This window comes from Ascidiella aspersa, chromosome 4 (genome assembly GCF_963924565.1).
Source record: "Ascidiella aspersa chromosome 4, kaAscAspe10.2, whole genome shotgun sequence".
Classification (NCBI taxonomy): Eukaryota; Metazoa; Chordata; class Ascidiacea; order Phlebobranchia; family Ascidiidae; genus Ascidiella; species Ascidiella aspersa.
In genome coordinates, this window is record NC_139450.1 from 6097266 (window position 1) to 6123360 (window position 26095).

Genomic DNA, 26095 nt, shown 5'->3' on the forward strand with positions numbered 1-26095 from the left:
TCAGCATAGAGTACATTTTTCACCAAATTTTGTTTTTAGCCACTGAAATTTAAACCAGGATATGCCTAAACTGAGACTCGTTCAAATTGGTTTAAGGTTTGCAAGTAGGCCTATATTAACTTGTTGTAACAAATGTGTACAGAAAATCGAACAAATGGAAACATTTTGCTTGTCCTTGTAAAGCGTTAAAGCCGGCGACAGTTTAGGAAATTAAAAGACTCGCCAACTGAAAATTTAGAAAAGCACTGGCGAAAATTTAATGCCGAAAAACTTACCGCTAAATTCGTTTGAATCCTTGAAACATTTGCTGTAGCTCAGAAAACGTTCTTAGATTTGCGAAACCTAATTTGAAATCAATTTAAAAAATATGGATTAAAAAACAAATACAATAACATTAGGACACTAAGGAAATATCCAGAGATGGGCGGGGGACACAACGCCATACTAAACCTAAACTTTGCGCTACAGTGCCAGTTCGGAAGCTCTAGTTTAGCATCGTATGTTGATTGAATTCGTTTTACAGATTCTTATTGTATTATTCTTGAATACTAACCAAAGCGAGACATAGTGTAGTTTAGAAAAAGTGTTTATCATCAGTTGGGGAATCGAGCGAGTCATCGCGACAATTGCAACGTGTGCGCGCCATAAGTTACGAGTTTCGCTAAACACACAAGTCACACTGATTGCGTCAAGCTCGCCTCTCATGGCCACGACAACCTTCCCTTGCAAAATTGTAAAATTGCGACGAGAACTCGGCCTATGCAAACATGTTGCTTAAGTATGTTGCAAGGAAATAAATCTCTTAAAAAGCTTGCAATTGTTCAAAGAAGGCGGTGTCACCGTTCTCGGAGTAAACATTCCAATTGATCCTGCACAGTCCAGCACGCGTTTGTTTTAGTGTCTTAATCATATCACAACTGCTACTCAATTTGCCATTTGTAGACCGTGGCTATGTGAAACGTGACGTATTCCATATTAGTTTAAAATTGAAAAATTATCCATAGACAAGGAGACAACAGATAAAAGCCGCCCCAATTTATAATTTTTTCCGACTTGTACCATTTTCTTCTTTATTTGATTTAATTTTTTTGCATCAATTGTACCCGACATGGTTCGAGACCACCGAAAATCTTCGCATGCTTTCCGTTGTTTAAACAAAACAAAAAACGACCATTTACAAATTAGGTTTTGTTTACTTAAACTATAAATAAACGATGTACCCAAGTGGTAAGTGTCTGGTGTCCCCCAAATTAAAATCCTGGATCCGCGAATGAAGAAGTCCTGGCGAAAAACCAAACTTGCGCCAAATCAAATATTACTTTTATCACAGTGTAGGGTACCAAAGAACGAGGTGATTATGGATTAAAACATTTTAGCTTCAGGTGAAAAAAGAATTACTAAACATGAATTAGTTTAGCGATAGACTTAGAAATTAAACCTAGAGTATTATATTTTTCATAGCGTACAGTCTCCTGGTATCGCGGTATAATAAATTGGATATTTTATGAGGTTCAAATATAATGTCCAAGGCGTGTTATGTGCGTCTTTTTTATATATTTTTTAGAGTAAATATACTATGGTAGTTGTCAGTGTTGTAATGACTTAAGTTAATGACTTATGACACTAAGTGCACTTGAGTGATTTCGACAAATGACTTAACAAATTGCTAAAAATGCTGGTAGTTATACTCTACTTGAATCCGTCGAGTACAGCTTCTGATTTAGCAGGCAATTCGTTTGGACCAGAGTGGCATATTGTAAACCCTGCCAAAAGGTCTTTTGGATAAAATTGTTCATACTACCATACTTGCATTGTTATCAGATATGCCTGAGTTTCAAGTATATTTGTATGTTGTGAAATTACTTGTTCTTCTGTTTATTTCAATAAAATTATATTGTTTTAACTAAGGCAAATACGAAGTGGTACTTATCTTATCAATAGATTAAGTATGTATTTTTTATTTGCATTAAAATTTATCTGTTGTTGAGCGATCGCGTAAATATTTTAGAGGCCAGAGGATTGTGGTTTGCCTAACTTCGTTGATGATATGTGTCGATTATTCTTAAGAGTATCTTGTGTCTTTAATTATCTCCACCAAGTGCTAACATTCATTTAACCCCTTAGAACTTTCTTCCTTAAGAATTATTTCACACAAAAACAATAATGATTTAGATAAAACTTCGAGTATCGAAAAAACTAAAACACCAGACAGGTATATTTCAGATGAATTTATTTTTCTGTATTACTACGGGCATTCGGAATGCGCAACATTTCTTGATTTCAAGGTTAGGCGCAGTATCTGTAGTATCCGCTGCAATACCTGACACGGTAACTGCAGGTGCGTCTGCAAAACAAAAAAAAAGAAACATCAACAGCAGCAAACAATTTTAAAAGTTACATTACGTCACATGCAAACAGTGCAACAAATTCGAAATAAATTATTCTGCGTCAATAAGACGCGTTAAAAGTTCTATTAGTTTTTACTGTATAATAGCTTATGACTGGCATATCAAAGCAAAAAAAGTGTATCATTAAAACGCAACAACTTACACATATGTGGTGTAGCAGTAGCTGTAGGAATTAACACAAGGAAGTGTGAATTTCCAGCTGAAGTAGCTTCCGTAGCAGAATCTCGGCATACAGAATCTTCCCACGTAACACTTGGCGCAGCAAGTGTAGTGAAGCACCAACTTGTCGAGGACGTCTGTCCAGTGGGCATCGAACTCAGCAAGGATCGAGTTGCAGTAGATCACCAGCTTATCAGCGTAAGCATTACCAAGCACGTTGACCGAATCGGGAAGGGTTTCGCCGTGATGGAACTCATACATTGCAACGTATGTCTTCCAGAAAGCATTCTTGGACTGCAAACACAATAGTTTAGATCACAATCTTATAAATATGACAAGCTAATAATTTTCTAATAATATAAGATAAGTTAAAACTTTAGCCAAAAGATGTTTTTTGCAAACCTTGACCAAAGAATCCAACAAAGCTGATCTTTGTTTGTCGCGGCTATCTTCAAGTTTCTTCTTGTAATCAGCAATCTTCGTAATGCGAGTGGCTAAGCATTCGGTGTACTTGTCGGTGATGCTCTTGATCATTTCGTTCACCTTAGTTGTGTAATCTGCAATGCTCTTGTGGAACTTTGCGAAGCATTCGATGAGACTAGCCAACAATTTTGCAGTGTACTCAGCAATTGCTGTATCCATTTTTTCCTTCAATTCCTGGGTAAGGGCTGCGATTTCTGCCTTTTGTTCATCAGTCAATTCAGTACTGTTGTTTCTGAAACGCAACACAAAAATTAAAATAATATAGATGCGGTTTTTTATAAGGGTCTAAATATTATCAAACGTTCCTAATATTTTGCGTGTTTTTCTTAAAAATTTTTATAGTTTATCATCAGTTAAGATTGACCAAGATTTTTATCTTACAAGCAAACGTAGTAAGCAGTCTTTGACTTGATGATGTTGGCGTGTCTTGCTTCGATGATTTCTTTGTATGCCTTAATGTAATCGACGTGGTATTGAGCCCACTTCGCCTTCCATTCATTGAATTTTGTCGTATATTCTCCTACAGCCTTTGAAAGTTGTGCTTCAAGTTCTGCTTTGATGTCTTCCACGCTCTTGTTAATGGTTCCTGTTGAAAAACACTTGTAGACAAGGAAAATATTTTATCTTTGTTTTTACATATGATGTAATAAGTTACTGTAATAAGTTACGTAATAACGTCACCACTTAATTAAGCAAAAAAATCGTGCTGTTTTTTTTTAGTACCATTGTGCAACTATAGTTAAATTAAAGCGCGATAAAATGCGTTAAGTTGTGAACCTTGTCCATGTCATATATAACTACTAACTGTATCATACCAACGTCACATGTTTTCAATCCCTTGTAGCTGATTCCACGCCAGCAGTAGGAGTAACCGGACAAGCAACCATACATTTTATAAGAGCACCTGGTGTAGCTCCACCAACATCCCAAAGAACGGCTAAAAAGTAAAATGCTCTTTCTAAGCTTTATTGTTATAAGTTAAGTCAAGCCTTCCCAAATATAATTTGTATTCTGTTAAATCAAAACATGTTTTTTACTGTTATTTTTAAGATCGAATTTCATTTAATATATTTACCAAGTATTGTAGTAGCTACGTTTGTAGAATTGAAGACAACCGTTGGTGAGGTAGCAGCGGTAGGAACATGTGTAGTAGGAAACCAGCTTGGCTTTGGTAATCAAAAGTTTGGCCAAATATTCCAGAGATTTGGTCTTGATCAGAATACATTCTTGGTCGTGGAACGACTGGATGACGGCATCGATTTTATCCTTGAAACCTTCGGCGTAGTCACCTAGGAAAAATATGATCGTTAAAGAATTAAATCTATTTAAACGTTATACATTTGTAATCTAAATTTACCATGAACGACTTCAAGTGTCTTCCTGTAACGGTCTTCACGAACCTTGAGGACCGCCAAAAGATACTTGTAGTATTTGTTAACGTATTCGGTAATTTTGGTAGTCAACTGCTCGGTGTATTCTTTGATTTTTTCTTGTCTGGTTGTCAGACATTTTACGGCACTAAAATATAAATAAACGTTGTAATTTGTTTTTAATTTGTACAATCGGTAATATATTAACATAAAATTAGAAATTTATTATTTTATAACAATTAAAACAGCAACAAATTAGTATACTTCTCAAGGAGTTTGGTGTGGTAATCAGTAATAGACTGGATCTTTGCTTCCATCGCGGTGTTGTAGCTCTTCAAAGCCTCTGCTTTACTGTTGTCAAGATCGTCGTTGTATTTGGCAATCCTGGCGTCTCTTTTAGCTTCGAGTTCTACTTTCTCTTCGTCAGTGCTGGCTTTTCTAGAACGTCAAAAATGATTGGAATTCAATAACACTATTACGAGGGACCCAGTAAAAAAAATTTATAACACCAAATCAAATTACCAGTGATCGCTACACAAACATCTATATACCGATCTACAAATATCACCAATCTACTACTCTAGGTACTGTTATTGTTGATAAAATCAATTTGTTTGAACTACTTACGAGATATAGTACTCGTAGTATCTGTTGATGTATGTGGCGAAATCGGTCTTGTAATCAGCAATAACCTTCTCAACGTCTGCGATCCACTCGTTCTTCTTTGTGGTCATTTCGCTAACAATGGTGGCAAGACTTTCTTTGAGCAAATTGCTCATTTCAGTTTCAACTTCGGCGATGGTGCGTTCTGCAAATGAAAACGAATAATATATTCACACCGCAAAGCCATCGCAGACTCGCCGAATATGTCGATCTATGATACAAGCAGAGCAAGCCAGATAAACAACTGGCCTGCAGTGAGGTTCGAACCCACGACCTCCGGTCAAGCCGGGACCGTCGGTCTACCAACTGAGCTATGCAGGCTCAGAGAGGCCTGCAGAGAGGCCGTAATCGTTGGTCACAAAGCAACATCCGAGGGGCTAGATCACAGATGTTATTAAACACATATGTTTGTGTGTGCCTTTCATCAATAATATATTTACTTAAGGAAATCTCACCGTTGCCTATCCTGTAACAATTTGACATTTTACAATTAGTTTCGAATAAGTTATTCTTCCTAAGTTTTAACCTAAAGCATGGCCATTTTGTACCTTGCCATCCATCTTTTCCGCAGTCATCTCCTGGGTAGTACTTGAGGATGGGAGCGTAGAACTTGGAGGAACACCAGGCTCTGTTGAAATAGATGTTGAAGCAGAAGGTCTGTGGTGCGGGTTGAACACAGAACTGCCTTCTGTAGTAGTAGGAGTAGGAATAGGTGCAAAATGCGTTTGAGGCCTGAAAAATATTGTCCACAATCGTAAGCTAAAGGTCTATAAAATATAAAAAATACTCCTAAAGAAATGGCAACAACTTACGGCAATGCACGCCAGAAGAACTAGCAGAATCTTCATCTTTGTTTCTCTTCCAATTGAATCTCTTCCTTGGGTAGAGCTGAATGATTTGCAGTGAGCGCTGCAGAACTTTTATAGACTTCCATGGCGGTAAACAAGATCCTCGAATCTTGTAAAAATTACAAATCCATATTGCCGTGAATGACACTTGAATGTTTTGCTTCTTCATTACACGTGGCCACAAGCAGGAACAACTTGCCTCGTGAACGACTCTGAACGACCCTGCGCACCTGAAATAACAGCTCACTTCACAGAGATAAATCGTATTAAAATGCTCCCTGCAATATTTTGAGTTTGGATCCTGCAATAACAAATCGTGCAATTAGCTTATCTCTTTTTCCATTTTGAGTCCCGATTAAACAAACAGCACACACATGCGGATATGATTTGTTTTCCGTATCGTACAAATTTGATTCAATAATGTTGTAACAAGACAAAATATTTCGTAACACCGACGACGAATGAAATACACTTGTTGTTCAAAGTTTTAAAGCGTTTAACATCACAGTTTTCAAGTTGAGTGCAATGAGATGACCGCTGAGGGCTGTTGATCGGTCTGAAAAGACATATAAAATTTTTTATTGGGTTGTTGCAATAACAAAATCGTGCAATTATTACATCTCTGAAGTCCCGATTATACAAACAGGACACACCATACGGATATGATTTGTTTTTCCGCTTCGTACAAATTGATTCAATGATGTTGTAACAAGACAAAATATTTGGTAACTTATCGACGAATAAAGTACACTTGTTGTTCCAAGTTTTTTAACATCTCGTTTTCGAGGTGAGTACCTCATCCGCAATTTTCTGACTGAAGAGGGTCTGATAATTGGTCTACAAGGACACACTTGTTAATCCGACAACCTGCAAAATTTAGATGTGGTTGTTGCAATAACAAAGAAGCGCAATCATCGTCTCTCTGTAGTGCTGAAGTAGTGATTATGCAAACAGGATGCGCATATGGATATGATCTGTTTTCCCGCAGCGTTCCATGTTAACCAAATCATGTTAGTCAAATTTAAAATATTGGTAGCTACTGCTTATTGCTACGGCAATAAATGAAGTGCACTCTAATTATTCAATGTACACACATTCAAGTTTGTTTAACATAACGTTTGCGTGTTAAATGTATCATGGCTTGTGCAAAAATCACATCCAGATCGATTTGGTCTGTTTAGTTGCAATTTTGTCGTCCGGTGTTTACTCATAGGTATTCGCTCGGATACTTGAAGTGGTGACATCGATGAATGTTCTTCAGTTTGTTCGTCGAATGTCGCGTTTCGAAATGTCAATTTGCGTCACTTGCAATTTTTGATGCTTTCTGTGTGTGGTTAGTTTTAACTCAAGCGATAAGTTATTCAGGCGATCAACTGGTCTGCCAACACAAATTCAAGCGATAAGTTATTCAGGCGATCAACTGGTCTGCCAACATTTTTTAATCTACTTACCACTCACGAAATATCGATATAATTAAACAGTTCAGCAAAGAGTACATTTTTCACCAAATTTTGTTTTTAGCCACTGAAATTTAAACCAGGATATGCCTAAACTGAGACTCGTTCAAATTGGTTTAAGGTTTGCAAGTAGGCCTATATTAACTTGTTGTAACAAATGTGTACAGAAAATCGAACAAATGGAAACATTTTGCTTGTCCTTGTAAAGCGTTAAAGCCGGCGACAGTTTAGGAAATTAAAAGATTCGCCAACTGAAAATTTAGAAAAGCACTGGCGAAAATTTAATGCCGAAAAACTTACCGCTAAATTCGTTTGAATCCTTGAAACATTTGCTGTAGCTCAGAAAACGTTCTTAGATTTGCGAAACCTAATTTGAAATCAATTTAAAAAATATGGATTAAAAACCAAATACAATAACATTAGGACACTAAGGAAATATCCAGAGATGGGCGGGGGACACAACGCCATACTAAACCTAAACTTTGCGCTACAGTGCCAGTTCGGAAGCTCTAGTTAAGCATCGTATGTTGATTGAATTCGTTTTACAGATTCTTATTGTATTATTCTTGAATACTAACCAAAGCGAGACATAGTGTAGTTTAGAAAAAGTGTTTATCATCAGTTGGGGAATCGAGCGAGTCATCGCGACAATTGCAACGTGTGCGCGCCACAAGTTACGAGTTTCGCTAAACACACAAGTCACACTGATTGCGTCAAGCTCGCCTCTCATGGCCACGACAACCTTCTCTTGCAAAATTGTAAAATTGCGACGAGAACTCGGCCTATGCAAACATGTTGCTTAAGTATGTTGCAAGGAAATAAATCTCTTAAAAAGCTTGCAATTGTTCAAAGAAGGCGGTGTCACCGTTCTCGGAGTAAACATTCCAATTGATCCTGCACAGTCCAGCACGCGTTTGTTTTAGTGTCTTAATCATATCACAACTGCTATTTAATTTGCCATTTGTAGACCGTGGCTATGTGAAACGTGACGTATTCCATATTAGTTTAAAATTGAAAAATTATCCATAGACAAGGAGACAACAGATAAAAGCCGCCCCAATTTATAATTTTTTCCGACTTGTACCATTTTCTTCTTTATTTGATTTAATTTTTTTGCATCAATTGTACCCGACATGGTTCGAGACCACCGAAAATCTTCGCATGCTTTCCGTTGTTTAAACAAAACAAAAAACGACCATTTACAAATTAGGTTTTGTTTACTTAAACTATAAATAAACGATGTACCCAAGTGGTAAGTGTCTGGTGTCCCCCAAATTAAAATCCTGGATCCGCGAATGAAGAAGTCCTGGCGAAAAACCAAACTTGCGCCAAATCAAATATTACTTTTATCACAGTGTAGGGTACCAAAGAACGAGGTGATTATGGATTAAAACATTTTAGCTTCAGGTGAAAAAAGAATTACTAAACATGAATTAGTTTAGCGATAGACTTAGAAATTAAACCTAGAGTATTATATTTTTAATAGCGTACAGTCTCCTGGTATCGCGGTATAATAAATTGGATATTTTATGAGGTTCAAATATAATGTCCAAGGCGTGTTATGTGCGTCTTTTTTATATATTTTTTAGAGTAAATATACTATGGTAGTTGTCAGTGTTGTAATGACTTAAGTTAATGACTTATGACACTAAGTGCACTTGAGTGATTTCGACAAATGACTTAACAAATTGCTAAAAATGCTGGTAGTTATACTCTACTTGAATCCGTCGAGTACAGCTTCTGATTTAGCAGGCAATTCGTTTGGACCAGAGTGGCATATTGTAAACTCTGCCAAAAGGTCTTTTGGATAAAATTGTTCATACTACCATACTTGCATTGTTATCAGATATGCCTGAGTTTCAAGTATATTTGTATGCTGTGAAATTACTTGTTCTTCTGTTTATTTCAATAAAATTATATTGTTTTAACTAAGGCAAATACGAAGTGGTACTTATCTTATCAATAGATTAAGTATGTATTTTTTATTTGCATTAAAATTTATCTGTTGTTGAGCGATCGCGTAAATATTTTAGAGGCCAGAGGATTGTGGTTTGCCTAACTTCGTTGATGATATGTGTCGATTATTCTTAAGAGTATCTTGTGTCTTTAATTATCTCCACCAAGTGCTAACATTCATTTAACCCCTTAGAACTTTCTTCCTTAAGAATTATTTCACACAAAAACAATAATGATTTAGATAAAACTTCGAGTATCGAAAAAACTAAAACACCAGACAGGTATATTTCAGATGAATTTATTTTTCTGTATTACTACGGGCATTCGGAATGCGCAACATTTCTTGATTTCAAGGTTAGGCGCAGTATCTGTAGTATCCGCTGCAATACCTGACACGGTAACTGCAGGTGCGTCTGCAAAACAAAAAAAAAGAAACATCAACAGCAGCAAACAATTTTAAAAGTTACATTACGTCACATGCAAACAGTGCAACAAATTCGAAATAAATTATTCTGCGTCAATAAGACGCGTTAAAAGTTCTATTAGTTTTTACTATATAATAGCTTATGACTGGCATATCAAAGCAAAAAAAGTGTATCATTAAAACGCAACAACTTACACATATGTGGTGTAGCAGTAGCTGTAGGAATTAACACAAGGAAGTGTGAATTTCCAGCTGAAGTAGCTTCCGTAGCAGAATCTCGGCATACAGAATCTTCCCACGTAACACTTGGCGCAGCAAGTGTAGTGAAGCACCAACTTGTCGAGGACGTCTGTCCAGTGGGCATCGAACTCAGCAAGGATCGAGTTGCAGTAGATCACCAGCTTATCAGCGTAAGCATTACCAAGCACGTTGACCGAATCGGGAAGGGTTTCGCCGTGATGGAACTCATACATTGCAACGTATGTCTTCCAGAAAGCATTCTTGGACTGCAAACACAATAGTTTAGATCACAATCTTATAAATATGACAAGCTGATAATTTTCTAATAATATAAGATAAGTTAAAACTTTAGCCAAAAGATGTTTTTTGCAAACCTTGACCAAAGAATCCAACAAAGCTGATCTTTGTTTGTCGCGGCTATCTTCAAGTTTCTTCTTGTAATCAGCAATCTTCGTAATGCGAGTGGCTAAGCATTCGGTGTACTTGTCGGTGATGCTCTTGATCATTTCGTTCACCTTAGTTGTGTAATCTGCAATGCTCTTGTGGAACTTTGCGAAGCATTCGATGAGACTAGCCAACAATTTTGCAGTGTACTCAGCAATTGCTGTATCCATTTTTTCCTTCAATTCCTGGGTAAGGGCTGCGATTTCTGCCTTTTGTTCATCAGTCAATTCAGTACTGTTGTTTCTGAAACGCAACACAAAAATTAAAATAATATAGATGCGGTTTTTTATAAGGGTCTAAATATTATCAAACGTTCCTAATATTTTGCGTGTTTTTCTTAAAAATTTTTATAGTTTATCATCAGTTAAGATTGACCAAGATTTTTATCTTACAAGCAAACGTAGTAAGCAGTCTTTGACTTGATGATGTTGGCGTGTCTTGCTTCGATGATTTCTTTGTATGCCTTAATGTAATCGACGTGGTATTGAGCCCACTTCGCCTTCCATTCATTGAATTTTGTCGTATATTCTCCTACAGCCTTTGAAAGTTGTGCTTCAAGTTCTGCTTTGATGTCTTCCACGCTCTTGTTAATGGTTCCTGTTGAAAAACACTTGTAGACAAGGAAAATATTTTATCTTTGTTTTTACATATGATGTAATAAGTTACTGTAATAAGTTACGTAATAACGTCACCACTTAATTAAGCAAAAAAATCGTGCTGTTTTTTTTTAGTACCATTGTGCAACTATAGTTAAATTAAAGCGCGATAAAATGCGTTAAGTTGTGAACCTTGTCCATGTCATATATAACTACTAACTGTATCATACCAACGTCACATGTTTTCAATCCCTTGTAGCTGATTCCACGCCAGCAGTAGGAGTAACCGGACAAGCAACCATACATTTTATAAGAGCACCTGGTGTAGCTCCACCAACATCCCAAAGAACGGCTAAAAAGTAAAATGCTCTGTCTAAGCTTTATTGTTATACCTTCCCAAATATAATTTGTATTCTGTTAAATCAAAACATGTTTTTTACTGTTATTTTTAAGATATCGAATTTCATTTAATATATTTACCAAGTATTGTAGTAGCTACGTTTGTAGAATTGAAGACAACCGTTGGTGAGGTAGCAGCGGTAGGAACATGTGTAGTAGGAAACCAGCTTGGCTTTGGTAATCAAAAGTTTGGCCAAATATTCCAGAGATTTGGTCTTGATCAGAATACATTCTTGGTCGTGGAACGACTGGATGACGGCATCGATTTTATCCTTGAAACCTTCGGCGTAGTCACCTAGGAAAAATATGATCGTTAAAGAATTAAATCTATTTAAACGTTATACATTTGTAATCTAAATTTACCATGAACGACTTCAAGTGTCTTCCTGTAACGGTCTTCACGAACCTTGAGGACCGCCAAAAGATACTTGTAGTATTTGTTAACGTATTCGGTAATTTTGGTAGTCAACTGCTCGGTGTATTCTTTGATTTTTTCTTGTCTGGTTGTCAGACATTTTACGGCACTAAAATATAAATAAACGTTGTAATTTGTTTTTAATTTGTACAATCGGTAATATATTAACATAAAATTAGAAATTTATTATTTTATAACAATTAAAACAGCAACAAATTAGTATACTTCTCAAGGAGTTTGGTGTGGTAATCAGTAATAGACTGGATCTTTGCTTCCATCGCGGTGTTGTAGCTCTTCAAAGCCTCTGCTTTACTGTTGTCAAGATCGTCGTTGTATTTGGCAATCCTGGCGTCTCTTTTAGCTTCGAGTTCTACTTTCTCTTCGTCAGTGCTGGCTTTTCTAGAACGTCAAAAATGATTGGAATTCAATAACACTATTACGAGGGACCCAGTAAAAAAAATTTATAACACCAAATCAAATTACCAGTGATCGCTACACAAACATCTATATACCGATCTACAAATATCACCAATCTACTACTCTAGGTACTGTTATTGTTGATAAAATCAATTTGTTTGAACTACTTACGAGATATAGTACTCGTAGTATCTGTTGATGTATGTGGCGAAATCGGTCTTGTAATCAGCAATAACCTTCTCAACGTCTGCGATCCACGCGTTCTTCTTTGTGGTCATTTCGCTGACAATGGTGGCAAGACTTTCTTTGAGCAAATTGCTCATTTCAGTTTCAACTTCGGCGATGGTGCGTTCTGCAAATGAAAGCGGGTAATATCTTTACTTAAGGAAATTTAACTGTTGTCTACCCTGTAACAAGTTGAGATTGATAATTAGGTTTTAATATGTTATTCTTCTTAAATTTTAACCTAAAGCATGGCCATTTTGTACCTTGCCATCCATCTTTTCCGCAGTCGTCTCCTGGGTAGTACTTGAGGATGGGAGCGTAGAACTTGGAGGAACACCAGGCTCTGTTAAAATAGATGTTGAAGCAGAAGGTCTGTGGTGCGGGTTGAACACAGAACTGCCTTCTGTAGTAGTAGGAGTAGGAATAGGTGCAAAATGCGTTTGAGGCCTGAAAAATATTGTCCACAATCGTAAGCTATAGGTCTATAAAATATAGAAAATACTCCTAAAGAAATGGCAACAACTTACGGCAATGCACGCCAGAAGAACTAGCAGAATCTTCATCTTTGTTTCTCTTCCAATTGAATCTCTTCCTTGGGTAGAGCTGAATGATTTGCATTGAGCGCTGCTGGACTTTTATAGACTTCCACGGTGGTAAACAAGATCCTCGAATCTTGCAAAAATCACAAATCCATATTGCCGTGAATGACACTTGAATGTTTTGCTTGTTCATTGCACGTGGCCACAAGCAGGAACAACTTGCCTTGCGAACGACACTGAAGAGCTCTGCGCACCTGAAATAACAGATCACTCCACATAGATACATCATTTTAAAGAGTTTTCTGGAATATTTTAAGTTTGTATGCTGCAATAACAAATCGTGCAATTAGCGTCTCTCTTTCTGTGTTGAAGTCCCGATTATACAAACAGGATACACAATGCGGATGAGATTTGTTTTTCCACATCGCAAAAAAGTTGATGCAATGATGTTGAGTCCCAATTATACAAACAGGATGCACAATGCGGATATGATCTGTTTTCCCGCCATGTACAAAGTTGATTCAATGATGTTGTGAGAAGAAAAATATTCGTTAACACCGACGACGATTGAAGTACACTTGTTGTTCAAAGTTTTAAAGCGGTTAACATCACATTTTTTGAGTTGAGTACCTCTTCCGCAGTCGCTGACTTCTGAGGGTCTGATGATCGGTCTACAAAGCCAAACTTGTTGATTCAACCACCTGCAAAACCTTAGGTTTGGTTATTGTAATAGATATCTCGTGTAATTATCGTCTCTCTACATCACTGATTAGTTACTATGCAAACAGTAAGTCAATACGGATATCGCCTGATTTCCGCGTCGTTAGATGTTAACCAAATGATGTTCGCTAAAATGAAATTATTGAGTTACGGCAAACAGATAAAGTACACTCGAGTTCTTCAATGTACACCAATTTAAACCGTTATACGTTGTGTTTGCGAGTTGAGTGTTTTTTTAAAAGCTCGCTGATTGCAAAGGCTCTCATGGTTTGTACAAGAAACGTCGATTTGGTTTGATTGATTGTACTTGTGTCGTCCGGTGCTTACTCTAGATCAGGGGCGGCAACCTACGGCCTGCGGGCCGGATTCGGCCGGCCGATGTAATTTATCCGGGCCGCCGTCTCTTTGACAAACTAGACACGAGTCCATTTCACACACTTTTTTACTATTTTAAATACGTCATTGTGAAAAATTGTTGCGCTTTCCGTGAATGTTTATTTACGTCCGGTTTGTTTACGTTTTGCTGCTGCCCATTTCAATTAGATTCGAAATTCTTTACCGTTGCGCCGTGGAAGGCTGCAAAGTGCGTCGCGCAACTACGGAAACGTATTAGAAATATGGGACATATATTTTTTAACAGTTTATTTTTTTCGTTACTGTAATAAAATATATATTTTTTTTGCTAACACTTGCAACGTGAGCGCGCCACAAGTTACGAGTTTAAGTCCCACTGAAAGCGTCAAGCTCGCCTCTCATGTAAAAACAACCTTCCCATTCAAATTACACTGTAGCTTTACAACGAGAACTTGGCCCATGCAAACATGGTGCTTAAGCCTTAATGGAAAAAAAATCTGTTCAAACGCTTGCAATTAATCACAGAAGATAGCTTCACCGTTCGTAAAGACAAAAATCCAGTGCATCCTGTACAGTCCAGCACGCGCTTGTTTTAATATTATAATTGTATCACAACTGCAATTCAATTTGCCATTTGTAGATCGTGACTGTGTGAAACGTGACGTATTCCATACTAGTTTAGGCTGAAAATTATTAATAGACAAGGGACAGCAAATAAAGTTTTCCGTTGTTTAAATATTTTACGTGTATTAACTTAAAAAACCCGAATATAATGACCATTTACAAGTTACGTTTTTGGTACCATGTATCCGAACTCAGAAAACTTTTATATCCGGTGTCACCTACCATTCGCAATTAAAAAGTCCTGGCGATTAAAGCAAACTAATGACTTGACCTAATTGCACTTAAGTCACTGTGTTGAAATGATTTGATCAAAGTGATTTGGACAAATAACTTCACATATGTTAAGATCTTTTGTTGAATACTTTTCAATAAAATTGGGTTATTTTAGCCAATTCTGAAATGTGAAAATGTTGACTTGCTATTTGTTTTGTTTTTGTGTTTGTTTTTAAAAATGTTGATCACAATGTAAAATTCCAAGGTTTAAAAGTTTAATATTTTTTATCACTTGGACAGCAAATTATTTGGATTGAGACTTGACTTGCTATTTATTCAAAATCACTCGACTTGAATTTTCCATGTTGTGCAAATGAATTGACTAGGTTTTAAGTCATTTACGTTTTTTAGAGAAAAATGTTCATGTATTAAGCGTACCGTAAATGTTATCCTTATTTACATTGTTATGAAGTATATTTGTCTTTAAATATGTATATATGTATTATTTTAATTTTTATGTTGCGTTTCAGAAACAACAGTACTGAATTGACTGATGAACAAAAGGCAAAAATCGCAACCCTTACCCAGGAATTGAAGGAAAAAATGGAAACAGCAATTGCTGAGTACACTGCAAAATTGTTGGCTAGTCTCCTCGAATGCGCTGCAAAGTTGAATGCTTGGCCACTCGAATTACGAAGATTGCTGATTACAAGAAGAAACTTGAAGATAGCGGCGACAAACAAAGATCAGATTTGTTGGATTCTTTGGTCAAGGTTCGTAAAAATCATCTTTTAGCAAAAGTTTAAATTTGTCTTATATAATTAGAGAATTAGTAACTTGTTATATTTCTATTATTGTGATATAAACTCTTGTGTGTTTGCAGACCAAGAATGCTTTCTGGAAGACATACGTTGCAATGTATGAGTTCCATCACGGCGAAACTCGTCCCGATTCGGTCAACGTGCTTGGTCTTGCTTACGCTGATAAGCTGGTGATCTACTGCAAAGTTGGTGCTTCACTACACTTGCTGCGCCAAGTGTTACGTGGGAAGATTCTGTATGCCGAGATTCTGCTACGGAAGCTACTTCAGCTGGAAGTTCACACTTCCTTGTGTTAATTCCTACAGCTACTGCTACACCAGATATGTGTAAGTTTTTGCGTTTTAATGATACACTTTTTTGTGTATCATTATTTGATACGCAAATCAGTAACTAAAATTTCGAACTTATAATATCGCACTGTTTTCATGTGACGTAATGTAACTTTTAAAATTGTTTGCTGCTGTTGATGTTTCTTTTTTTGTTTTGCAGACGCACCTGCAGTTACCGTGTCAGGTATTGCAGCGGATACTACAGATACTGCGCCTAACCTTGAAACCAAGAAATGTAGCGCATTTCGAAAGCCCGTAGTAATACAGAAAAATAAATTCATCTGAAATATACCTGTGTGCTGTTTTAGTTATTTTGTTACTCGAAGTTTTATCTAAATCATTATTGTTTGTGTGAAATGATTCTTTAGGAAGAAAGTTCTAAGGGGTTAAATGAATGTTAGCACTTGGTGGAGATGATTAAAGACACAAGATACTCTTAAGGATAATCGACAAATTATCATCAACGAAGTAAGGCAAACCAGAATCCTCTGGCTCTAAAATATTTGCCCGGTCGCTCAAAAACTGTTAAATTTTAATATAAAAATAAAAAAAATACCTTTTAAATCTTTTTTTAAGTACCACTTCGTATTTGCCTTAGTTAAAACAATATAATTTTAATAAAATTAACAGAAGACCAAGTAATTTTACAACATACAAATATAGTTGAAACTCGGGCATATCTGATAACAATGCAAGTATGGTAATATGAACAATTTTATCCAAAAGACCTTATGGCAGAGTTTACAATATGCCCTCTGGTCCGAACAAATTGCCTGCTAAAGCAGATACTCTACTCGACGGCTTCAAGTAGAGTATAACTACCAGCATTTTAAGCAATTCGTTAAGTCATTTGTCGAAATCATTTAAGTACACTTAGTTCAAGTCATTAACTTATGTAAGTACAACACTGACAAATAGGCTACCCTAGTATATTAACTATAAAAAAAATATATATATAAAAGACGCACATAACACGCATTGGACAATATATTTGAACATCATAAAATATCCAATTAAATTTACTGCGGTACTAGGAGACTGTACGTTATGAAAAATATAATACTCTAAGTTTAATTTTCCAAGTCTATACGCTAAACTAAATTCTTGTTTGTATTAATAAAATTCTTGTTTTACCTGAAGCTAAAATGTTTTAATCCACAATTAACTCGTTCTTTGGGACCCTACACTGTGATTAAAGTAATATTTGGCAAAAAGTAAAAGCGTATATAGGCATAAGATTGATTTATTCACCAGGACTTCTTGATCTTCGGCTCAAGGAATTTAGTTTGGGGGACACCGGACATAAAAGTTTTCGAATATATGGATACATCAATGGATGTTAACTTTTTTACCAGTTGGGTACATCGTTTATTTATAGTTTAAGTTAACAAAACGTAATTTGTAAATTTACGTTATACTCGTTTTTTAATTTAAGCAACGGAAAGCATGCGAGTTTATTTTGTGGCCTCGAACGCTGTCGGGTAAAAGTGATGAAATCAAATAAAAAAGAAAATCTATTTAAATGGTAAAAGTTGGAAAAACTTTTGTTTTGGCGCGGCTTTGGTCCATGTCAATGGCTAATTTTCCCATCTTAAATTAATACGGAATACGTCACGTTTCACACAGCCACGGTTTACAAATGACAAATTAAATTGCAGTTGTAACAGGAAAACGTTAAAACAAGCGCGTGCTGGACTGTACAGGATGCTCTGGAATTTTGTCTTTGCGAAAGGTGACCCTACCTTCTGTGATTAATTACAAGCCTTTGAACCGATTTTTTTCTTTCAATAAGGCTTATGAAACATGTTTGCATGGGCCCGGTTCTCGTCACAATGCTCCAGGGCATGAGAGGCGAGCATGACGCATTCTGTGGGACTTGTGTGTTTAGCGAAACTCGTAACTTGCGGCGCGCTCACGTTGCAAATGTCGCGATGACTCGCTGTATGCTTAGACCCAGAAACAACTTGGGCCCGCTCGGTTCCCTGGCTGATGGTGGACAATTTGTTCCTACGTTTCGCTTGGTTTAATATTCAAGAAGAAAACAATTAAAATCTGTAAAAAAACTTCAAAATACGATGATAAACCAGAGCTTTCGAACTGGCACTGGAGTGCGATGGTTAGGTTCAGTATGGCGGTGTGTACCCACCCATCCCTGGATGCTTGCCTGATGTGCTAATTTTTTTGTACTTGGTTTTTAATCCATGTTCTGTTTTTTTAACGAATTTCAAATTAGGTTTCGCAAAAACTAAGAAAGTTTACACAGCTACAGCAAACGTTTTAAGGGTTCAAACGAATTGAGCAGGAAGTTTGTCGGCATTATTTTCGCCAGTGCTTCTCAGAATTATCAGTCGCCAATTCCTTTTAATTTCCTAAACTAGCACCGACTTGAACGTTTTACAAAGACAAGCAAAATGTTTTTATTTGTCTGATTTTCCGTGCGCATTTGTTAACGACAAGGTAATATAGGCCTACTCGCCAGCCCTAAAACACTTTGAATGAGTAACAGTTTATGCAAACCCTGGCTTAAATATTAGTGTCAATAACAATATTTGGTAACACAATATGTCGTTGCTAAACTGTTTGGTAACATTTCATTATTATAGAATGAAAAGTAGACGTAAAATCTGTGATGGAAGACCAGTTGATCACCAATATAACTTATCGCTTGAGTTAAAACAAACCACCCACAAAACGCGACATTCGACCAACAAACTGAAGAAAGTCATCGACGTCACCCCTTCAAGCATCCGAACGAATATCGATGAGTAAACACCGGACGACAAAATTGCAACTAAACAAACCAAATCGTCGTGGTGTGTTTTTTTAGGACAAACCATGAGCCACTCAACACGAAATCGCAATGTTAAACGATTAAAATACACCGAAGAAATAGAGTGTACTTCAATTGTTGCCTTAGTGTCTCAGTATTTTTTTACGTACATCAATTGCAGCGGACTATGGGTAAGCACATCATATCCGCATTTATGTGCTGTATGCATAATCACTAATTCAAAGATGTAGAGAGAAAGAAATTGCACGACTTTGGTATTGCATTAACCCAACTTAAATTTTAGCAGGCCGATAAATATTTGTGCCTTTGTAGAGTGAACTCTCTGGCCTTTCAAACACATCCCTGTCGGGTGAATCAATTGATCTTGTACTATTCGCCCAGTCTACCGTAGTTTTTCAAATATTTTAATGAATGGATAAGTGGCTGAACAATTTTTTAACTTGTGTTCCACTAAGAAAACAACAAAACACGAATGGCACTTCCCAAACTTATAATTCAAAATCAAACATTATTTCTAAAGGGAAACTATTATAAATGTAAAAGTTGATGCATAAATCAAATACATTTTATATTTTTATGAGTAGGCCTATGTACATTTGTTGAAACATGCTTTGGATTGGTTAAATACCGTAGGATCGTATAAGTGGGTGTGTAATTTGCACGCATTAAACACTTTTTCACAGTCTATATCAGATACAAAATAAAGCAAATTATGATAGGAGTTCTACAAATCACTTCACCTAAAAAGCTTTATAAATCACTAAATGCACCAAAATGTCAATAATCAAATAAGCCATATTTTCAAACGCGATATAATTCTACCAAGTCAAATAGGATGATCAGTATCCCCACTTTAATTATGTAAACAAATATCTCAAGTAAACACTGAACGGAACAAGTACAACTAATCATACCAAAATGACAAGGTGTGTTTTTTGCACAAACCATAAGAGCCTTTGCAGTCAGCGACCTTTGAAAAAACACTCAATACGCAAACACAAAGTAAAACGGTTTAAATTTATGTACATTGGAGAACTCGAGTGTACTTTATCTGTTTGCCGCAACTCAACATTTTCATTTTAACATCATTTGATTAATATCTGACGACGCGGGAAATGAGGCGATATCCGTATTGACTTGATGTTTGCATAGTAACTAATCAGAGATGTAGAGTGACGATAATGCACGATATTGCTATTGCAATAACCAAACCTAAGGTTTTGCAGTTGGTTGAATAAACAAGTTTGTTTTGTAGATCGATCATCAGACTCTCAGAAGTTACTTAATGGGAAAGAGGTACTCAACTCGAAAAATGTGATGTTAACCGCTTTAAAACTTTGAACAACAAGTGTACTTCATTCGTCGTCGGTGTTACCGAATATTTTTGTTCTTACAACATCATTGAATCAACTTTGTACATGGCTGGAAAACAGATCATATCCGCATTGTGCATCCTGTTTGTATAATCGAGACTCAACATGATTGCAGTAACTTTTTTGCGATGCGGAAAAACAGATCATATCCGTATTGTGTATCCTGTTTGTATAATCGGGACTTCAACACAGGAAGAGAGACGCTAATTGCACGATTTGTTATTGCAGCATACAAACTTAAAATCATCCAGGGAACACTTTAATATGACGTATCTCTGTAAAGTGATCTGTTATTTCAGGTGCGGAGAGTCGTTCAGTGTCGTTCACGAGACGAGTTGTTCCTGCTTGTGGCCACGTGCAATGAACAAGCAAAACATTCAAGTGTCATTAACGATAATATGGATTTGTGATTTTTGCAAGATTAAAGGATCTTGTTTACCGCCATGGAAGCCTATAAAAGTCCAGCAGCGATCAATGCAAATCATTCAGCTCTACCCAAGGAAGAGATTCAATTGGAAGAGAAACAAAGATGAAGATTCTGCTAGTTCTTCTGGCGTGCATTGCCGTAAGTTGTTGCCATTTCTTTAGGAGTATTTTCTATATTTTATAGACCTATAGCTTACGATTGTGGACAATATTTGTTGCAGGCCTCAAATGCATTTTGCACCTACTCCTACTCCTACTACTACAGAAGGCAGTTCTGTGTTCAACCCGCACCACAGACCTTCTGCTTCAACATCTATTTCAACAGAGCCTGGTGTTCCTCCAAGTTCTACGCTCCCATCCTTAAGTACTACCCAGGAGATGACTGCGGCAAAGATGGTTGGCAAGGTACAAAATGGCCATGCTTTAGGTTAAAATGTAAAAAGAATAACATATATCAAAACCCAATTATCAATCTCAACTTGTTACAGGGTAGACAACAGTTAAATTTCCTAAGTAAAGATATATTTCCATTTGCAGAACGCACCATCGCCGAAGTTGAAACTGAAATGAGCAATTTGCTCAAAGAAAGTCTTGCCACCATTGTCAGCGAAATGACCACAAAGAAGAACGCGTGGATCGCAGACGTTGAGAAGGTTATTGCTGACTACAAGACCGACTTCGCCACATACATCAACAGATACTACGAGTACTATATCTCGTAAGTAGTTCAAACAAATTGGTTTTGTGAACAATAACAGTACCTAGAGTAGTAGATTATTAATATTTGTAGATCGGTATATAGATGTTTGTGTAGCGATCACTGGTAATTTGATTTCATGTTGGTGTGCAACAAATTTTTCCACTGGGTCCCTCGTAATAGTGTTATTCAATTCCAATCATTTTTGACTTTCTAGAAATGCCAGCACTGACGAAGAGAAGGCCGAACTCGAAGCTAAAAGAGACGCCAGGATTGCCAAATACAACGACGATCTTGACAACAGTTAAGCAGAGGCTTTGAAGAGCTACAACACCGCGATGGAAGCAAAGATCCAGTCTATTACTGATTACCACACCAAGCTCCTTGAGAAGTATATTAATTTGATGTGGTTTTAATTATTGTAAAATCTTATATTTCTAACTTTATGTTATTATATTGCTGATGCTACGAATCAAAAAAAAACTTCAACACATATTTATTTTATAGTGCTGTAAAATGTCTGACAACCAGACAACAAAAAATCAAAGAATACACCGAGCAGTTGACTACCAAAATGACCGAATACGTTGAAAAATACTACAAGTATCTTTTGGCGGTCCTCAAGGTTCGTGAAGACCGTTACAGGAAGACACTTGAAGTTGTTCATGGTAAATTGAGATCGCAAATGCCTAATCTTTAAATAGAATTAATTCTTAAACGATCATATTTTTGCTAGGTGACTACGCCGAAGGTTTCAAGGATAAAATCGATGCCGTCATCCAGTCGTTCCACGACCAAGAATGTATTCTGATCAAGACCAAATCTTTGGAATATTTGGCCAAACTTTTGATCACCAAAGCCAAGCTGGTTTCCTACTACACATGTTCCTACCGCTGCTACCTCACCAACGGCTGTCTTCAATTCTACAAACGTAGCTATTACAACACTTGGTAAATATATTAAATGAAAATTTCAATTGTTTGTTTCAATTTCTTGGATTTCGATATATCTACTTAAAAATAACAGTAAAAAACATGTTTTGAATTACCAGAATAAAAATTATGTTTACAAAGGCTCGATTAATATTATAGCAATAAAGCTACTAACTCGTAAAATGTGACAGAACATTTTACTTTTTAGCCGTTCTTTGGGATGTTGGTGGAGCTACACCAGGTGCTCTTACAAAATGTATGGTTGCTTGTCCGGTTACTCCTACTGCTGGCGTGGCATCAGCTACAAGGGATTGAAGACATGTGACGTTGGTAAGATATAGTTAGTAGTTATATGTCATGGACAAGATTAATAACGTAACGCAGATTTTCGCGCTTTATGTTAACTGTAGTTGCACAATCGTACTGAAAAAATAGAACGATTTTTTGGCTTAATTAAGTGGTGACGTTATTACGTAACTCATTAGATCATATGTAAAAAACAATGATACAGCAAAGATAAAAAGTTTTCCGTGTCTACAAGTGTTTTTTTAACAGGAACCATTAACAAGAGCGTGGAGGACATCAAAGCAGAACTTGAGGCTCAACTTTCAAAGGCTGTAGGAGAATATACGACAAAATTCAATGAATGGAAGGCGAAGTGGGCTCAATACCACGTCGATTACATTAAGGCATACAAAGAAATCATCGAGGCAAGACACGCCAACATCATCAAGTCAAAGACTGCTTACTACGTTTGCTTGTAAGATAAAAATCTTGGTCAATTTCGATTTAAAAAAAATATAACATTTCATAAGAACACACTCAAAATATTAGTAACCTATGTCAATATTTACGTTATTCTAAAACATCGCATTTCTATACTCTAAATTTTTGTGTTGCGTTTCAGAAACAACAGTACTGAACTGACTGATGAACAAAAGGCAGCAATCGCAGCCCTTACCCAGGAACTGAAGGAAAAAATGGAAACAACAATTGCTGAGTACACTGCAAAATTGTTGGCTAGTCTCCTCGAATGCGCCGCAAAGTTCGCCAAGAGCATTGCAGATTACACAACTAAGGTGAACGAAATGATCAAGAGCATCACCGACAAGTACACCGAATGCTTGGCCACTCGCATTACGAAGATTGCTGATTACAAGAAGAAACTTGAAGATAGCCGCGACAAACAAAGATCAGCTTTGTTGGATTCTTTGGTCAAGGTTCGCAAAAAACATATATTGACAAAAATCTTAATTTGTGTTATATTATTAGACAATTAACTAATTACCATATTTGTAATATTGTGATCTAAACTATTGTGTGCTTGCAGACCAAGAATGCTTTCTGGAAGACATACGTTGCAATGTATGAGTTCCATCACGGCGAAACCCTTCCCGATTCGGTCAACGTGCTTGGTAATGCTTATGCTGATAAGCTGGTGATCTATTGCAACTCGATCCTTGCTGAGTTCGATGCCCACTGGACAGACGTCCTCGACAAGTTGGTGCTTCACTACACTTGCTGCGCCAAGTGCTACGTGGGAAGATTCTGTATGCCGAGATTCTGCTACGGAAGCTACGTCAGCTGGAAATTCACACTTCCTTGTGTTAACTCCTACAGCTACTGTTACACCAGATATGTGTAAGTTGTTTTGTTTAAATTACACAATTTTTTGCTTTAAAACAACAATCAAAAACTAATTTGTAGTAAAAACAAATATATCTTTTAACGCGTAATATTGTCGCAGAATAATTTATTTCGAACTTATTGCACTGTTTGCATGTGACGTAATGTAACTTTTAAAATTGGTTGCTACATTTGATATTTCTTATTTTGTTTTGCAGACGCACCTGCAGTTACCGTGTCAGGTATTGCAGCGGATACTACAGATACTGCGCCTAACCTTGAAATCAAGAAAAGTAGCGCATTCCGAATGCCCGTAGTAATATAAAAAATAAATTCATCCAGAAAATACTTGTGTGTTGTTTTAGTTTGCTTCGTTACGCGAAGATTTATCTGAAATATTATTGGTTTTTGTCTGAAACAATTCTCCAGAAATAAAGTATTTTAAAGGGTAAAATGAATGTCTTGCCAAATTTTGAGCACTTGGTGGCCAAGATTAAACAACAAGATACTCTTAGGGTCAATCGACAAATACCTTAAACGAACTTTGGCAAACCGCAATCCTCTGGTCTCTAAAATGTTTACGCTGCCGGTGAAAAACAATTAATTTTAATTTAAATCAAAAAATACATTCTTGGTTTATTCTATGAGACCAATGACACTTCATATTTACCGTATTTACAAACAGGAAGTTTCGTAAAATAAACAGAAAATTAAAGAATTTCATAACATATAACATATTTAAAGACAGACATATTTGATAACAATGTAAATAAGGTTAATTTTTACGGTCCGCTTAATACATGAACATTTTTCTCTAAAAAACGTAAATGGATTAAAACCCAGTCAATTCATTTGCACAACATGGTAAATTCAAGTAGAGTGATTTTGAATAAATAGCAAGTCTCAATCCAAGTAATTTGCTGTGCAAGTGATAAAAATTATTAAACTTTTAAACCTTATGGGAATTTTACATTGTGATCAACATTTTAAAACACAAACACAAAAACAAAACAAATAGCAAGTCAACATTTTCACATTTCAGAATTGGCTAAAATAACCCAATTTTATTGAAAAGTATTCAACAAAAGATCTTAACATACGTGAAGGTATTTGTCTAAATAACTTTGATCAAATCATGTCAACACAGTGACTTAAGTGCAATTAGGTCAAGTCATTAGTTTGCTTTATTCGCCAGGACTTTTTAGTTGCGATGAGTAGGTGACACCGGATATAAAAGTATTTGGTTTGTAATCCACGTTTATTAGACGAATTTAAAATCAGTTTTCGCATAAAACCAGAAAAGTTTACACGACTAAAGCAAATGTTTTAAGGTTTCAAACGAATTTAGCAGGAAATTATTCGGCATTATTTTCGCCAGTGCTTTTCAGATTTTTCAATCGCCGAGTACTTTTAATTTCCTAATCTAGCGCCGGCTTTAAAGTTTTACAGGGACAAGCAAAATGTTTTTATTTGTCTAATTTTCTGTACGCATTTGCAAAATCTGTACAACAAATTCAATCAACACGATGATAAACCAAAGCTTCTGAACTGGCAATGCTGCGCGATGTTCAGGTTTAGTATGGCGTTGTGTCCCCGGCAAACCCTTCATACTTCCCTGATGTGCTAATGTTATGGTCCTTGGTTTTTAATCCATGTTTTGTTTTTTTAACGAATTTCAAATTAGGTTTCGCAAAAACTAAGAAAGTTTACAAAGCTACAACAAACGTTTTAAGGGTTCAAACGATTTGAGCAGGAAGTTTGTCGGCATTATTTTCGCCAGTGCTTCTCACAATTATCAGTCGCCAATTCCTTTTAATTTCCTAAACTAGCACCGACTTGAAGGTTTTACAAAGACAAGCAAAATGTTTTTATTTGTCTGATTTTCCGTGCGCATTTGTTAACGACAAGGTAATATAGGCCTACTCGCCAGCCCTAAAACACTTTGAACGAGTAACAGTTTATGCAAACCCTGGCTTAAATATTAGTGTCAATAACAATATTTGGTAACACAATATGTGCTAAACTGTTTGGTAACATTTCAATATTATAGAATGAAAAGTAGATGTAAAATCTGTGATGGAAGACCAGTTGATCACCAATATAACTTATCGCTTGAGTTAAAACAAACCACACACAGTTAGCATAA

At 36.4% G+C, this 26095-nt stretch overlaps 3 protein-coding genes across 3 annotated transcripts; 1 reads left to right on the top strand and 2 right to left on the bottom strand.

Moving 5' to 3' along the window:
* Positions 1 to 2546: 2546 nt before the first annotated feature.
* On the bottom strand, positions 2547 to 5931 carry LOC146146852 (uncharacterized). The gene is made up of 10 exons (XM_083387122.1): positions 5896 to 5931; positions 5632 to 5815; positions 5048 to 5228; positions 4685 to 4858; positions 4408 to 4568; positions 4126 to 4339; positions 3866 to 3987; positions 3432 to 3636; positions 2970 to 3282; positions 2547 to 2861 (listed from the first exon to the last, which is right to left on the bottom strand). The coding sequence occupies exons 1-10, from the start codon at positions 5929 to 5931 to the stop codon at positions 2547 to 2549; spliced, it is 1905 nt and encodes a 634-aa protein (XP_083243248.1).
* Positions 5932 to 9959: 4028 nt separating this feature from the next.
* LOC146146853 (uncharacterized) lies at positions 9960 to 13067 on the bottom strand. The gene is made up of 10 exons (XM_083387123.1): positions 13032 to 13067; positions 12768 to 12951; positions 12451 to 12631; positions 12088 to 12261; positions 11811 to 11971; positions 11529 to 11742; positions 11279 to 11400; positions 10845 to 11049; positions 10383 to 10695; positions 9960 to 10274 (listed from the first exon to the last, which is right to left on the bottom strand). Exons 1-10 carry the CDS (start codon positions 13065 to 13067, stop codon positions 9960 to 9962), a joined length of 1905 nt encoding a protein of 634 aa, XP_083243249.1.
* An 8221-nt stretch (positions 13068 to 21288) lies between these two features.
* Positions 21289 to 23968, top strand: LOC146146854 (uncharacterized). Its single transcript, XM_083387129.1, has 8 exons — positions 21289 to 21412; positions 21609 to 21782; positions 21899 to 22059; positions 22128 to 22341; positions 22532 to 22653; positions 22879 to 23083; positions 23231 to 23543; positions 23654 to 23968. The coding sequence occupies exons 2-8, from the start codon at positions 21730 to 21732 to the stop codon at positions 23966 to 23968; spliced, it is 1383 nt and encodes a 460-aa protein (XP_083243255.1). The 5' UTR covers positions 21289 to 21412; positions 21609 to 21729.
* The last annotated feature ends 2127 nt before the right edge of the window (positions 23969 to 26095 follow it).